Source organism: Chiloscyllium plagiosum, unplaced genomic scaffold, assembly GCF_037043375.1.
Source record: "Chiloscyllium plagiosum isolate Xiang-an unplaced genomic scaffold, Cpla_swu_hap1 HiC_scaffold_13, whole genome shotgun sequence".
Taxonomy (NCBI): domain Eukaryota; kingdom Metazoa; phylum Chordata; class Chondrichthyes; order Orectolobiformes; family Hemiscylliidae; genus Chiloscyllium; species Chiloscyllium plagiosum.
Window position 1 is genome coordinate 38,649,925 of NW_028270151.1, and position 17,184 is coordinate 38,667,108.

General features: G+C 40.9%; 1 protein-coding gene across 1 annotated transcript in view; it reads right to left on the bottom strand.

Moving 5' to 3' along the window:
* mccc1 (methylcrotonyl-CoA carboxylase subunit) overlaps positions 1–17,184 on the bottom strand; it is an 81,743-nt gene that overhangs the window by 22,117 nt on the left and 42,442 nt on the right. Inside the window, exons 10-15 of the mRNA XM_043702345.2 lie at positions 11,953–12,080; positions 9,961–10,144; positions 9,760–9,869; positions 3,962–4,178; positions 3,790–3,876; positions 2,126–2,175 (exon numbers count right to left, since the gene is read on the bottom strand). Of these exons, the coding sequence (XP_043558280.1) occupies positions 2,126–2,175; positions 3,790–3,876; positions 3,962–4,178; positions 9,760–9,869; positions 9,961–10,144; positions 11,953–12,080 (776 nt within the window). The remainder of the gene's footprint in view (positions 1–2,125; positions 2,176–3,789; positions 3,877–3,961; positions 4,179–9,759; positions 9,870–9,960; positions 10,145–11,952; positions 12,081–17,184) is intronic.

The following is a 17,184-nucleotide window of genomic DNA, read 5'->3' on the forward strand; positions in this document are numbered from 1 at the left end:
GGTCATGCCTCACAAACCTTATCATGTTCTTTGAGGATGTGACTAGAAAAGTTGATGAGGGTCAAGCTGTGGATGTGGTGTATATGGACTTCAGCAAGGCATTTGATAAGGTTCCCCATGGTAGGCTCATTCAGAAGGTCAGGAGGAATGGGATACAGGGGAACTTAGCTGTCTGGATACAGAATTGGCTGGCCAACAGAAGACAGCAAGTGGTAGTAGAAGGAAAATATTCTGCCTGGAAGTCTGTGGTGAGTGATGTTCCACAGGGCTCTGTCCTTGGGCCTCTACTGTTTGTAATTTTTATTAATGACTTGGATGAGGGAATTGAAGGATGGGTCAGCAAGTTTGCAGATGACACAAAGGTTGGAGGTGTCGTTGACAGTATAGAGGGCTGTTGTAGGCTGCAGCGGGACATTGACAGGATGCAGAGATGGGCTGAGAGGTGGCAGATGGAGTTCAACCTGGATAAATGCGAGGTGATGCATTTTGGAAGGTCGAATTTGAAAACTGAGTACAGGATTAAGGATAGGATTCTTGGCAGTGTGGAGGAACAGAGGGATCTTGGTGTGCAGGTACATAGATCCCTTAAAATGGCCACCCAAGTGGACAGGGTTGTTAAGAAAGCATATGGTGTTTTGGCTTTCATTAACAGGGGGATTGAGTTTAAGAGTCGTGAAATCTTCTTGCAGCTCTATAAAACTTTGGTTAGACCGCACTTGAAATACTGCGTCCAGTTCTGGTCGCCCTATTATAGGAAAGATGTGGATGCTTTGGAGCGGGTTCAGAGGAGGTTTACCAGGATGCTGCCTGGACTGGAGGGCTTATCTTATGAAGAGAGGTTGACTGAGCTCGGACTTTTTTCATTGGAGAAAAGGAGGAGAAGAGGGGACCTAATTGAGGTATACGAGATAATGAGAGGCATAGATAGAGTCGATAGCCAGAGACTATTTCCCAGGGCAGAAATGACTAACATGAGGGGTCATAGTTTTAAGCTGGTTGGAGGAAAGTATAGAGGGGATGTCAGAGGTGGGTTCTTTACACACAGAGTTGTGAGAGCATGGAATGCGTTGCCAGCAGCAGTTGTGGAAGTAAGGTCATTGGGGACATTTAAGAGACTCCTGGACACAGAAATTTGAGGGTGCATACATGAGGATCAGTGGTCGGCACAACATCGTGGGTGAAGGGCCTGTTCTGTGCTGTACTGTTCAATGTTCTATGTCGAACGCAGCAAATGGCAGCAGAATAGTTGTTAACCTGTTGGCACAATAGCTCAGTGATTAGCAAAGCTGCCTTAGCTCCAGGGTCCCAGGTCGATTGCAGCCTCAGGCGACTGTCTGTGTGAAGTTTGCACATTCTCCCTGTGTCTATGAGGGTTTCCTCTGGGTGTTCTGGTTTCCTCCACAGTCCAAAGATGTGCAGGTTAGGTGGATTGGCCATGCTAAATTTCATCGTAGTGTACAGAGATGTGCATGCTAGGTGGATTAGCCATGGTAAATGTGTGGGGTTATGGGAATAGGAGTGGGTGGGGTGAGTTGGCTGTGATGCTCTTCAGAGGGTCAGTGCAGACTCAAGTACTATAGGGATCTAGGAATATAGCATTTATTTTCTTCAGGTTCCACATACATCATACATCTTTCTCGTCACAAAGCAAACTATTTTAACAAAAATATAAATCAGAATCTATTGCAATCAGATCATGATTGCAAAATCCAAAATCTCCGTTAGAGTAACTTCATGTTTAGGTAGCACTTACTGAACAATCCTGACACAACCGATAAAACATAATTAGCTGAGCTCATACATGGTTCATGTATGCTTGCTAGATATACATTCATGCAGAGGGACTCATGCTTTAAAAACAAAATAATGTATTTGACCCTGATGCCCTAATTGAATTGCCTGGGAGTTGGGAGGAGGGTGCGGTGGTTGTTCCGGTTTACTATTGCTTTTGCTATGGTAATGCCTCAGCTAAGCAGACTCAATTTGTCAACAAATCAGCACCCTTTTCTCCTGCAGCATAAATTGCCACCATCATTTGAAATTCGATCTTCTTCCATTGTACTAGCAAGTACAAGATGAATACCTTTAGCACATGTCTTTCTATTGAGTAAGATTCTTTGCTTACCTTCATACTGTAAGTTCCATCACGGTTATATGTCACATCAATATTGACCTCTTTTTAGGACAGGGAGAAAATTAAAAGCAAAGAAACAAATGCAAGCATTATACATTGCAATGTTAAGGAGTTATAAACATAAGAAATACGAGCATAAGTAAGCTTGTCAACTCTTTGCAGCTGCTCCACCATTGAATCGCATCAAGGCTGATCTTAAGTATCAACTCTACCTTCCTGTGACCTTACCACATTAATATCCAAAGTCTAACCATCTAACATACTCAACAGCTTTGACATGTTTCAAATCTACACACAAAGACACAATTTTTGTTCCAGTTAAAATGCTAAATTTTTTAGGTGCTTGTTACATTATGCTTCATTATTTGTAGTTAGCTGTTTTGTTCAGTCTGTTCAATGTGGAGGGTGCCAAAATCATGACAAGCTCAAGTTACTCTGATAATATGCAGGCCACACCAAATGAAGTTACATGAGTAGTTTGGGTGAGACTGGGGAGCTTTTTTTTGAAGAAGTTCATAAAACAATGAAAAGAAAGTGGGCAGGGACTATCTTCTGGGGGTGTTTGCTGCACCTCAGGGGCACATCTGTCTGAAGATAGAATCCCACCCTTCTTTCCATCTGCCTGCTCTGAAAATCCAACATCTATTGTCCCACCTCCCTAAACTTTCTAAACCTGCCCGGATTCAATAAAATTGAACAGGAGTCCCATGGTACTAGCTCCTAGTGAGGGGTGGGAAATCCCACAGTTAGGCAACATATCCCACCCACATCACGTTATCGTTGCAAAGCAGGCTTGTTTCTAGTCTGTTGGCTCACTGCCAACTTCCTTTCTAGGGGGTATTTAAAAGGGACCTAAGAGGCAACCTTTTCATGCAGAAAGTGGTACATATATGGAATGATCTGCCAGGGAAAGTGATGGAGACTAGTACAATTATAAGATTTAAAGGGCATCTGGATAGGTATACGAATAGGAAGAGTTGAGAGAGATATGGGCCAAATGCTAGCAAATGGGACAAGCTTAATTTAGGATATCTGATTGGCGCAGACAAGTTGGACTGAAGGATATGTCTCCATGATGTACAGCTCTATGATTCTATATAAATCTGGCATTGTACCTTATTTCAACTAGTATTTTTTGTTGTGAATTCTACAATTAATGTTGTTATTATTGATGGGACTGTATTTGAGTTTTAAACGTTTGTCTTATAAGTGTTAAACATTTATACAGTCTATACCATAAAAACCTCAGAAGACAATTTCTTTTAAAACAAAGAAATAAGAATTGCAATGGGAGTTTTTTTGAAAAGTGGAAGGCAAAAGGTTGTAAGCAAATGACTTTAGAAAAGGTTTGGAATAATTATGGAATATGATGAAAGTTAATCATTCAAAAACCCATTTAGAGAACAGGTGAAAAAAATTGCAGACAGTTTCTAATTTCTTCAAGTGAAATTATGTTATTACAGGTTATTATTATAGGATTAAATCTATAAACAAAACTATTTTTGATGTTTCAGCTGTCTTATTACCACAAACTACTATCTTATTATTTGTCAGTGTGCATCGCTTGGGAGTAATATCATTTGAAACTTATTAGCATGAGCAACAACACAAGAACTAAGATTACAACTAAGTTGTGTTAGCGACATAATACTTACTGTTCTGCCCATCAAGTAACACAAGATTCCTGCTGTACAAAATATTCAATCGTCTCCCACTATTGTTTGCAAATGGAGAAAATGGATCTGAAAAAGTAATTTTAAAATGATTACATGCAAGTATATCAGTGTTTTTAAAATGGAGTATACGTAGGTCACAAGGAGGTCTTACCATGTGAAAATGCCTTAAACTTGTCAGTCTGAATTCTTTCATGCAGTATTAAAGCAAGTGCTGCCTGGCACAGGACATCTTTACTGGTTGCTTTCTTTTTTGGGAAAAGTGCATCATAGTGTTGAGGGATAAAGTCTGTGTGCACATTTCCAGCTTCAAATTCAGGATGAGCAGCAAGACAGAGTAAGAAATCTATGTTGGTATTTAAGCCTACAATCTGTCATAATACAAAAACGATCAATTATGTGCAATAAAGGTAAAATAATCCAGATGTTGGAAATCTGAAACAAACACAGAGAATGTTAGAGAAACTCATCAGGTCTGTGAAGAGAGAAACAGATGCAATGTTTTAAGTCCATTGTGACTCTCAAACTTCAAATTTGTCAATAGTATATTAACAGGCTTTCCTGATTAAGGGCTTTTGCCTAAAATGTTGATTCTTCCTGCTCCTGGGATGCTGCCTGACCTGCTGTGCTTTTCCAGCACCACTCTAATCTTGACTATTAATAGGGAAAGGTGAGTGACAAAAGTTATCAGACAGTTCTCTTCAGTCAAAATGGAAATTATATTTCTGATCAAAGCTACAAGATAAAAAGCAACATTAACACAAAAACAAAGGAAAACATCACTTTGATCTGTACCGTCAGATATTGATCTAGAAGTTTAATGCTGGTCCCATTTATCAAATTTCCATTAAATGGTTTGTTTTTCCCTTTGCATTTATTTACATTTAAGTCAAATTCATTAGATCTAGAAAATCCATATTCTGTGTTTGATCGGGATCCTTTGGGGAGATCCAAGATGGCGGCAATCCAGTAGGCTCTGCCCAGAAACCCAGATGAAGTGTGCATTCACCCGCCTTTTTGACCCATTATGGTATAAATCACCGGTTTTAGACAGCTAGAACGGGTTTGGTACATTTTAGCGCAGCTGTTTGGGTGCCAGCGTTTTGGCACAGCCGTTTGGGCGCCAAACCTATTTGGTGCCAACCCATTTGGCGATAGATGTCTTGGTGCTAAGAACATTATTTGTAAATCTGTCTGTATGGACAGCTTTAGTGTAACAAAATGTAATGCTTTTATTTTTCAATAAAATTACAGTTCTAAAACTTTTTAAAGTTCTACCTTTGAATGATGATGAATCAATCAACATTTTTTCCTAATGCCAAAACGTCCGTCGCCAAATGGGCTGGCGCCCAAACAGCCGTGCCAAAATGCCAGCGCCCAAACTGCTGCGCCCAATCGTCCCATTCCGGCTAGAACTGTTATTTATTAGTTTCAGTGCTTTTTTTAAAGAAATGAAAATGACGAAGGGAAAAGGATTGCAACAAGCAGGGTATGCCCTTGCAGTACCAGACATACCTGTGACCGTGGTGTCAGACTCCATGAACGCCTCTGGGGACTAACCTGTGGAGCACAGCCTGGTCTCGGAGTTCGTGAAACTCCGAGAGAAGATCAATTCAGCAATGGAGGAGATGCAGACCAGGCTGGAACCAATCTCGGCCAAGCTTCAGAAGCATGACCAGGAGATCCAGCATCGTAGAGGTGGAGCAGTGGGCCATGACTTCCGGAACCGCAGTGGAATCTTCAAAGGACGGGGCCAGGCCCTGGATGGCAGGTACGTGCCTTAATCGAACAAGTCAACGACCTCAAAAATTGAGTTTAGATTAGAGTGGTGCTGGAAAAGCACAGCAGTTCAGGCAGCATCCGAGGAGCAGTAAAATCGACATTTCGGGCAAAAGCCCTTCACCAGGAATACAGGCAGAGAGCCTGAAGGGTGGAAAGATAAATGAGAGGAGGGTGGGGGTGGGGAGAAAGTAGCATAGAGTACAATAGGTGAGTGGGGGAGGGGATGAAGGTAATAGGTCGGGAGGAGGGTGGAGTGGATAGGTGGAAAGGAAGATAGGCAGGCAAGACAAGTCATGGGGACAGTGCTGAGTTGGCAGTTTGGAGTTGGGGTGAGGTGGGGGAAGGGGAAATGAGGAAACTGGTGAAGTCCACATTGATGCCCTGGGGTTGAGGCGTTCCGAGGCAGAAGATGAGATGTTCTTCCTCCAGGCGTCGGGTGGTGAGGGAGCGGCGGTGAAGGAGGCCCAGGACCTCCATATCTTCGGCTGAGTGGGAGGGGGAGTTGCAATGTTGGGCCACAGGGCAGTGTGGTTGATTGGTGCAGTTATCCCAGAGATGTCCCTAAAGCGCTCTGCTAGGAGGCGTCCAGTCTTCCCAATGTAGAGGAGACCGCATCGGGAGCAACGGATACAATAAATTATATTGGTGGATGTGCAGGTAAAACTTTGATAAATGTGGAAGGCTCCTTTGGGGCCTTGGATGGAGGTGTGGGCGCAGGTTTTGCAATTCCCGCGGTGGCAGGGGAAGGTGCCAAGACGGGAGGGTGGGTTGTAGGGGGGCGTGGACCTGACCAGGTAGTCACGAAGGGAACGGTCTTTGCGAAAGGCGGAAAGGGGTGAGGAGGGAAATATATCCCTGGTGGTAGGGTCCGTTTGAAGGTGGCGGAAATGGCAGCGGATGATTTGGTTTATGCGAGGGTTGGTAGGGTGGAAGGTGAGCATCGGGGGGGGTTCTGTCCTTGTTACGGTTAGAGGGGTGGGGTCTGAGGTGCGGGATGTGGACGAGATGCGTTGGAGGGGATCTTTAACCACATGGGAAGGGAAATTGCGGTCCCTAAAGAAGGATTTTACTGCTCCTCGGATGCTGCCTGAACTGCTGTGCTTTTCCAGCACAGCTCTAATCTAAACTCTGGTTTCCAGCATTTGCAGTCATTGTTGTTACCGACCTCAAACTGAGGCCATCGGAGGAATATCCGCCTGATCAGGCTGCCAGAGCGGGAATAGGGAGGCCAGCTGATCAGCTTCTTGAAGCAATGGCTCCCACAGGTTTTGAAGCAGGACACTGGGGTGGACCGGGTGCAGGATGAGTAGGCCCATCGGGTCGCAATGCGCAGCCCAGATCGGACCAGTGCACCCAGCCGATCCTAATGTGACTCCAGCATTATAGATACAAGCAAATGGTGCTGGAAGTTTCTCGAGCACTGGGGAAGGATCCACAAGCTCTGATTTATAAAGGATGAAGAATCATGTTCTTTCAAGACTTTCTGCAGCCGAGAGCAGTAAGAGGAAGGCCTTTGATGAGGTAAAACGGAGGCTTTGAATATTCAGTACTCTGATAGATATCCGGCAATATTAAGTTTCAGCCACGGAGTTTAATTTTGACTCATCGGAAAAGGCAAAGGACATCCTGGACGACTTAAAATAGACTGTCTGGCTCAAAACATATGGACAATTGTGCTCACTGTTTTTTCTGTAGTTTGTCTGGTTTCCCTGGTTTGTCTCCTTAATATGTGGGGGTCTTCCTTTTTTCCCCCCTCTCTCTACTCTCCCTTCTTTCTCCCCTCCTGTTATCCTTTGTTTATCTATCATTTCCCTTTTTGTTTCTCTTTTATAGCACAGGGAGTGGGGTTTCCTTTATTTTTACCAAGACTGCCTAGGGTCAAAGTATGGATGGGATGGGTTGACTGCCCACTTTTAATTTTCTTGTTGCAAGATACATGTGATTTTTATATGCTTTGTTTTGTCTGGGTTTGGGGTGTGGCTTCAGCTAGAAGGAGCCATGGAGGGGTAAGTGGGTGGTATCAGCGCCTCCGGTGGGCAAGGGGGAAAGTCTTTTATCTGTGTTATATGTTGGGTCATTGTAGAAGTAGTTGTTAGAAGTTTTGATTTGGTAGTTTTTGTAGTTGTATTTTCAAGTTTATATGAACTGTTTACTGTTTTCACTCAGCACACTATAAATGGGGTTCTTCTTCCCTGGGCTGAAGCACGGGTTGCTTCAGACGGCTATGGCTAGCCGCTCGTTTAAATAGTGCACCTGGAACGTTAAGGGGAGTAATTCATCGATTAAGAGAAAAAAGATCTGGATCCTTTGTTGTAGTATAATTAAAAATTATGCCGAGATAGAGGGGAAGAGTGAAAAGTAAAATTCTTTGCACACTTATTCATTTCTACTCTATATTTAGACATATTGTCATGTAGCTATAGTTTTTAAAGCTTATTTTCTTTTCTTTGCTAAACCGATTGGAGCACTAAATAAAGAGCCACATCAAAGGTTATTGAAGAATTTAACATGGTGTAAGATATTGGCACGGTTGAAAGAATGGCTGGCTAACAGAAAGCAGAGAGTAGGAATAACTAGGTCTTTTTAGGTTGGCAGGATGTCATAAGTGGTGTGCTACCACAGGGATTGGTTTTGGGGGCTCAACTTTTTACAATTTATGTAAATGGGTTGGATGAAGGGATCAAAGATATAGTTGCTTAATTTGCTGATGACACAAAAATAGGTAGAAAAGTGAGTTATGAAGAGGCCACAAGGAGCCTACAAACAAACATAGACAGGTTAAATGAATAGGCAAGAATCTGGCAAATGGAGTACAATGCGGGTAAGTGTGAAAATGTCCATTCTGGTAGAAGAATAGAAAAGCATATTATCTATGTGGTTGCCAAATGTGGAGATGCAGAGAGATCTGGATTTCCAGTGCATGAATCATAGAAGGTTAGCATGCAGGCAGGTACAGCAAGTAATCAAGAAAGCTAACAAAATGTTATCTTTATGCAAGATGAACCAAATGCAAGAGTAGGTTATGCTTCAGTCATACATGACATTGGTGAGACGGCATCCTGTGTACAGTGTACCATACTGATCACTGTACTTGGGAGACGATGTTACTGTGTTGAAAGCAGTTCAGAGAAGGTTTATTAGACAGATACCTAGAAATCAGCAGATTGCCTTATGAGGAAAAGCTAGATAAGCTGGGCCTGTATCCTCTGGAGTTTAGAAGAGTCAGTGGTGACTTAATTGAAACATCCAAGATCCTGGTGAGAGTTAACTGAGTGGATGTTGAAAAGACGTTTCTTCTTGTCAGAGATCTAGAACTAGGGGTTATTGTTTAAAAATGAGTGGGCACCATTTAAAACAGAGATAAGGAAATTTCTTTTTCTCTCAAAAGGCTGACATTTCCTTGGAATTCCCTTCCTTAAAAGGCAGTGAATGTAGAATCTTTAAATACCTTTAAGGCAGAGTTACAGAAATTCTTGATTTGCAAGAGGATGAAATTTACGGAGATATGTAGCACTGTAGAGGTTAAAATCAGATCATCCATGATCATATTGAAAGGCAGGGCAGGCTGAAATACTATGTGGCTTACTTTTGTTCCTTTATCATATGCATGGGCTCAGTATTTGTAAGTGAGTAAAATGAGTGGAGATCATACCTCAACAGAGTTCCATTATCAAATGAGAAGAGAGCAAGTCATAATTTAGTGTAATAAATTACTGTCGAAAAGTGTGGTGCTGCAAAAGCACAGCAGATCAGGCAGCATTCGAACAGCAGAAGAGTTGACGTTTTGGGCATAAATCCTTCATCAGGGAAGTTATGAAGGGGTTATGCCCAAACCATCGACACTCCTGCTCTTCACTTGCTGCCTGACCTTCTGTGCTTTCCCAGCACCACACTTATTGACTGACTCTCCAGCATCTCTTACTTCAGTAATAAATCGCTGTCAATGAGATACATTTATCTGGGTCCCACTTTAGTCTTAAGCCTATCCTGAACACTATTAAAATCCCAAAGTGAACAAGTTTTATGATTACTGTATTTACCTTCCTGTGGATATATATTAAAACGCATCAGCTATATAATCTTCATACAAATGTGTGATTTATTTCAGCAAGGATTGATCATCAGGTACTGAATCTAATTTTTAGAAATACAAATTGTTTGCATACTTACATTGTACTGATGCAAGCAATATTTTAATTTATTTAGTGCCACTGTACGGTCATCGCCCCAAACCACCAGCTTGGCAATCATTGGATCATAGTGTACAGAGACTTCGTCACCTGAAAAGAAAATGAATATCCACTTGTATGGAAAAAAAGATATTTACTTAAAATGTAATTAAGATGGTAATGCCTGGCATAACTTCAATACCTTGCTTGACTCCAGTTTCAATTCTTGTAAAAGCATTTGGTACAGGTGTTGACAGATGGATTAAAGGCCCGGCTCCCGGCATAAAGTTATTACTTGGATCTTCTGCATAAATTCTTGCTTCAAATGCATGACCTTTGACAGAGAGTTCTTTCTGTGTCATAGGAAGTTCCTCTCCAGCCGCAACCTGACATTTGATGAAAAAATATCAATTCGTTTTCATTCCTCAACAGGATTTGTAATTGTACTACTTATAGAACATCAATTTTATTCAAATTAATTAAAATACATTGGACCAGGTCATGTTTCTGTGTGATTTCATGCACACACTAAAGATCAACCATTGCATAACAGAATTAATTCTTTATTCTGATTTCTTCTACTCATCAATGATCCTTCAAGGAGACCGTGGCATTGTAGTATAGTACTGATTAGCAATCTAAAGCTCATGGGTTCAAATTAGCGGCAAGTTGTGGATTCCAAATAATAAATGAGATATTTTGGGAAAGCTGTGAAGAAAGGTCACCATCATCTTCCCAGAAACAGATGATAGTTAATCATGAAAGACCACCAGGGCTCTCGTAACTGTTGTGATTGATTATTACTCATTCTTACATAAAGCTATCTCTGAATAGCAGTACAAAATTTTTACCTAATGTTTAAGATACTTTCCCTAAGATCCAAAACTCTCAAATTCCATTTCTGCTCCAAAGTTAGTGCATTAAATTTGATAATATATTAAAAAGGGTCAATTCAAATTGGTGACATAGAGAACAATTCAAAAGTACAGGCTTTATCCCAGAGGTTACGTAAGCTGTGAGATAAACCTACTTTTGCAGTAAAAAAACTGAAAGAACTGCAGATGCTGTAGGTCAGAAACAAAAAGAGAAATTGCTGGAAAAGCTCAGCTGGCCTGGCTGCATTTTGTAGACAGAAATCAGAGTTAATGTTTCGGGTTGAAGGATCACACAGAACTAAACAATCTACACTTCCTTAACAGTTACTGTAACATCCTCTACCAAAATGTCTCCTGAAGCATGCTGCACTTAGCTATACAGCACACTTTTAGCAGCCCTATCTGTCACCCCACGAGCATGTTTGAAGGCATGGGTTCTTACATAACATGTGGCTTGCCTGCCATCTTGCTATCCATTCATTCAGATGTAGAAGAGCCATATCATACACAAAACATTAACTCTGTTTCGCCCTCCACGGATGATGGCAGACCTGCTGAGATTCTCCAGCATCCTCTATTCTAGTCAATCACATTGCCTGGCATCTCTCAACTCCATCCCAAATGGGGATGGAAGTCTCACCCTGAAACAATGAAGGTTCTTCCCGATATAATATAACTGTACTTGAGGATTCTTGTTGTGCAGTATTAGCCAAGAGTCCCAGGTTCATCCTACCTGCTCCCGAGGTGTGTAATAATATCTCTGCATGGGTTAATTAGAAAATATATAATATCGCTGTGTTGAATTTCAAGTGGACAATCTTGTAATGGACGTTTCATTGGTGGAGGATAGGGGCAAGTGATTACAAGGATTACATTCCCAGTTAAATCCAACTCAAGTTTCCAAGATGTTGCAATGTCTTCAACCATGCAACATCACCATGCTCACTGCTAATCAAATGTTAGAGAGATTCTTGCATTCTAAAGATATGGAAATAACAGTAAAATACAGAGGAACATTGATTATCTGAACAACACTGGCGGGAGTATTTTGTTTGGATAATTGAATGCAAAGCATTGGGGCCTTGCGATCTTGTCCGGATAATCCAAAATTTGGATAATCGAATGAGAAATAATCGGGGTTCCTCTGTAGTAGAGAGAGTGGAAACCTTTAGATATTTTCGAACCTTTTCTGGTATATGAATAAAACTGTAGTTTGAGACCAAACATTTCACTACTTTCCATCAGTTTTATGAAAGTCGTGACTTAAAGGTTTAAGCCCAATAGAACATAAACTATGAGAAACAACTATTTTCACCCACCCGAAGTTGCCATTCAACAAGATCAGTTCCTGTTATCATCTCAGTGACTGGGTGCTCCACCTGTAATCTTGTGTTCATTTCCATGAAATAAAAATTATGCTGAGAGTCCATGATAAATTCTACTGTCCCTGAAAACCAAGACACTGGTTTATATTGTGAATCCATGACTTCATCACAACTCAATATTCGATTGTTTATCACTCTATTTGGCACAATATGTCATAAAACAACTCATCTGCAAAAGTCAAAGTAACATTGAAACTGTGTTTAGGTTCATATTCACATCCAAATAGCAGCAATCTCTTTTTAAAATGTTCGAGATAAATAGATTTAACATTATGTGAAAAGTGTCAAAGTGAGGGAACTACTAATTAGACAGATAATTATGATACTTAGTTTTAAAATGTAACTTAGAGACAGTTGCAAATTAAATTAGATAACTAGTTAGAATACAATCATAACACACAATGTCAAAGAATATAGGGAGAAAGCAGGAACTAGGTACTGAGTTAAATGATCAGCTAGGATCTTACTGAATGGCAGACCAAGCTCAAAGGCTGAATGGCCTATTCCTGTAACCTATGTTTCTAAATTAAGGTTAAAATTGAAAAGTATGGGTACATAATACTTAAGTAGAAACAGAAAGAAATTAAAGTTTCAATTTGTTCAAAATGTATCAATCCTGCTTACGAATTTGTGCAGGTGCATCGAAGAGTATCTCTATGGACAATAGCACCTTCAGTCATCCATTATATTAATGAAATTGACAATTGCAGGAGTGTATGGAGAAGTCCTTAAATTAAGTATTTGGAAAAAAAATTAAGTAAAATCTGTCTGACTGGGACTTATCTAATATATTTCTTGTTTAGTAGCATTACCTTTTGAGGAAAGGATATCTCGCTGATTGCATGACATTGTTACATACATGCAGTAGACGTGGCCAAATGTTTTTACTGGGACCTATCCAAAAAGTATGAGATAGTGCGAACATTTGGCATGGTACATGATTTCTCAGAATATTATGGTTTATCCAGGCACAGCACATGAAATGACACTTGTAGCTACTTTACAAATCATGCAAACATATGGTACATTCATAAGATGATATTGGACGATGAGGCTATGACCTCAAACATGTTGGTTCAAATGATAGCAAAGATATTTTTGCAGCTCACGTTGTTATCAACCATTTCAAATTCCATTTTATGTAAACCTAACTGTGAAGCCAATGAAGGTCATCATATTCAAATATTAAATACTGCAGAAGGAGGTTCAATTTCCAGAGCTATTGCTGCTACTTCTGAAGTGGGAAGGGGAGGGGAATCAAAAGTTGGAAGATAAATTTAGATGTTCTTCACAATTTCAATGTATTTCTTCAAAATACAAATGTATTGCAACATGCTATAATCAGCACAGATTTATCACCAGAAGTTGTATAGTTCTGTTTCAAATAGCAATAAGCAATGATAAACAGGAATTACAAAAGTGGAAATAATGTACATTATAAAATAGTTTCAATACAAATCAATGCATTGTGTTGATGGGACTTCCTTTCTTTAAACTGAGAAATAAAGGTAGGAGCAGGCAACTGTGCATAACACCATATTTTTTGTTTTGCAAAGAGCAAAGGAGAACAAGACATTAGGAATTGATGACTAAATGACATCTAAAAATGATTGAAAGCTTTAAAAAGCCTGTGATTCTAAAAGAAATGAATGCCTGCGGGATAAAGGGTTTTAGGTTTGCAGTTTTGGGGAAGGATAAGTTAGAGGAGAAGCACATGTTTTGAATTGCGATTTCAACAAACTAGAGAGATCCAAGGTACAAAAATTTATATATGGAGTTTCTCCTATCAATCTGATATACAAAATGCAAGTGACACAACAACAACTTGCATTTCTATAGTGCATTTAAGTAGCAGAATATCTCGTGTTAACAAAATCTGACACTGAGCCACATCAGGAGAGATCAGGATATGTTATCAAAGACCTGGCTAAAGAATCTTAGAACCCCGACAATGTGGAAACGGGCCATCTGGCCCAACAGGTCCACACCAACCCTCTGAACAGTCAATTACCCAGACCCATTACCCAACTCTATATTTACCCCTGACTAATGCACCTAACCCACACAACACTATGGGCAATTTTAGCATGGCCAATTCAACTTACCTGCACATCTTTGGATTGTGGGAGGAAACTGGAGCACCTGGAGGAAACCCAAACAAACACTGGGAGAATGTGCAAACTCCACACAGTCTCCCAAGGCTGGAATCAAACCTGGGTCCTAGGCACTGTGAGACAGCAGTGCTAACCACTGAGCCCCCATGCCATCCCAAAGAATCAGGTTTTAAAGGGATGTCTCAAAGCACAGATTTAGGGAGTCAAATCCAAAATCCCAGTTCTGAGGAAGGGTCGCTGAACCCAAAACAAACTCTGGTTTCTCTCCACAGATTCTGCCAGGCCTGCTGAGCTTTTCCAGCATTTTCTGTTTTTGTTTCCAAAATTTGCTATCTAGGCATCTGAAGGAACAGTTCCTAATGTAATCACTAGAAATTGGGGATCTGGAGATCAGAATTGGCGAAGAACAGAGATACTAAGATTTATAGGATGGGAAGAGTTAACAGAGGTAGACAAGTACAACCATGGACGGACTGGTAGCCAGTAATGCAATTTTATATTCAAGATATTGGCTCCCATTGACTACATTGTCAAGCAACGTAGACCGCCAAACATAAGCGAATGGAACTTGGATCAACTTAAGATTCGGACAACAGAGTTTTGGTTGAAGTCAAGTTTACAAAGGGTGTAAGTTGGGAAACTAGGCAGAAGAAGAGTACAGTCTGGAAGCAACAAAAACATGGTTGAGATTTCAGCTTTTCAGAAGTTGTTGCGAAAATTGACAATGTTATGGAAGTGAAAGTAGGCAACCTTGGCAATGGAGAGAATGTCACAAGGTCACGGGTGGCACGGTGGCTCAGTGGTTAGCATTGCTGCCTCACAGCACTAGAAACCCAGGTTCGATTCCCACCTCAGGCAATTGTCTGTGTAGGGTCTAGACACTGGGAGAATGTGCAAATGTGGGTTTCCTGGGTGTTCCAGTTTCCTCCCTTAGTCCAAAGATGTGAACTGGCCATGCTAAATTTCCCATGGTGTTAGGTGCATCAATCAGGGGTAAATATAGGGTAGGGGAATGGGTCTGAAGGGTCAGGTGGACTTGTTGGGCCAAAGGGCCTGTTTCCATACTGTGGGGAATCTAATCTAGTCAGTATGAGTATCTGGACATTATTTGATCTTTTCTAATATTGGAAAACCTGAGGAACAAAGTATACTGAAGTACAAAAACACAATACCACAGAATGTTATAATACAGAGATTGTCCTCCTGCCACATAGATCTGTTCACATCATTGCACTCTCTCTCACCCTGATCATTTCCGCATAAGAGCCATAATCTCTAATCCCTTAAATCCAAGGAGAGTGGATTTGAACATTCATTCGAAACAAAAAGTTTAGCCATTCATGGCCACATCTTGCTGCATCACAAAGCACTGATAGTTTCTGCTATTCCTTTATCAAAACTGCTTAATATTCCAAGACCATCCAGGAATACAAAAGTAATATCCAGCTTCTCTTTTACTATTACAAACTATCTTCTTAAACCCTCTCCTCAGACTCTTCATCCTCATTCTCTAACGTAAAGTAAGAGATATTTTGGACTTCTTTGTCATCTGAAGAGCTGCTCCTGCAACTTCCCTGTTTTCTACGACAGAGTCATAGAGATGTACAGCATGGAAACAGACCCTTCGGTCCAACCCGTCCATGCCGACCAGATATCCCAACCCAATCTAGTCCCATCTGCCAGCACCCGGCCCATATCTCTCCAAACCCTTCCTATTCAAATATCCATCCGTCAACTTTTTAAAAGTTCCCTCTGTCCTAGCTCTGTACTTGCATCGTACAAAGGAATATAGGACTTAAAAGCAAGGGTAGAGAAGCACAGCAGGTCTGGCAGCATCTGAGGAGCAGGAAAGTCAACGTTTCCTGATGAAGGACTCCTGCCCAAAACACTGATTTTCCTGCTCCTTGGATGCTGCCTGTGTGCTTTTCTAGCACCACTCTAATCTAGACTCTAATCTCCAGCATCTGCAGTCCTCACTTTTGCCTTAAGAGCAAGGGTAGGTCATTTGTCCTTTTGAGCTTGCTCCAATATTCAATCAGATCATGGCTTATGCAGTTCTTGTCCAGACTCCACATACCCCATACCCTTGACTTCCGCGCCTATCAAAAATCTAACTTTGCTTTGAATAAATTCAATGATCCAGTTTCCATGATTTTCTAAGAAAGGGTATGCCACACACTAACAACCCCCAAAGAAAACGTTTCTCCCTATCTGTCTTAAAATGGAGATCTCTTCTTATTTGTGTCCATGGTTCTGGTTCCAGTTTCTCTTCTCTCACTCTCTCGTCATGCTGTCAATTAATTCACTCATAAGGCCTACTTCCTCAGACCTAACGCTAATAAACCACTGACCATCCAACCACAATTTCTAGCTACCTTCTCCTCAAAAAAACCTACAACTGACCCCTCGATTCTTGAAAATAAGATTTAATCTTGAACTTTCCTCTTAATATTGAACATGCTGTTGCTTCCCAAACTATGCCCAATTTTTCTGACCTCCAGTTAGGTTATTGTCCAGATACAGTAATCAGTTCTGATATAACGCAACAGTTCGGTTCTCATGTGATCGCACATTATAAGAAAATCGCGCAATAGTTGAAATCACATTATAGCCAATACAGGTAAGAAAGGTTAACGGTCTAAAAATAATGGTCTAAGTTCTTCAATCGCATTAAAGCCAATTCACATTGAAGAAATGCACGTTATAGCAGAACCAACTGTACTCAAGTCATTTATCAAAGTCACAATTTCCATCCCATCTGAATATGACCAATGTAAATTATCTCTACTCATCCGTCTTGACCTCCCCATAATATCTGAGGCTGCTGACTACAACATCCTCCTCCAAAGCCTCTCATCTAGCTGGAAGGGAATGCAATCTCCTGAGCCTATTCCTAACTATCCAGCAGTAGCCACAGAATTATTTGTAATGGTTTCTCTTCTTACTGCTGTATCATTACCACCAGTGATTCCCAATAATATATCCTTGGCTCCCTTCTATTTTTTGTTCATGTGCCATTAATAGACATCTTCTGAGAACACATCAGGTTCCA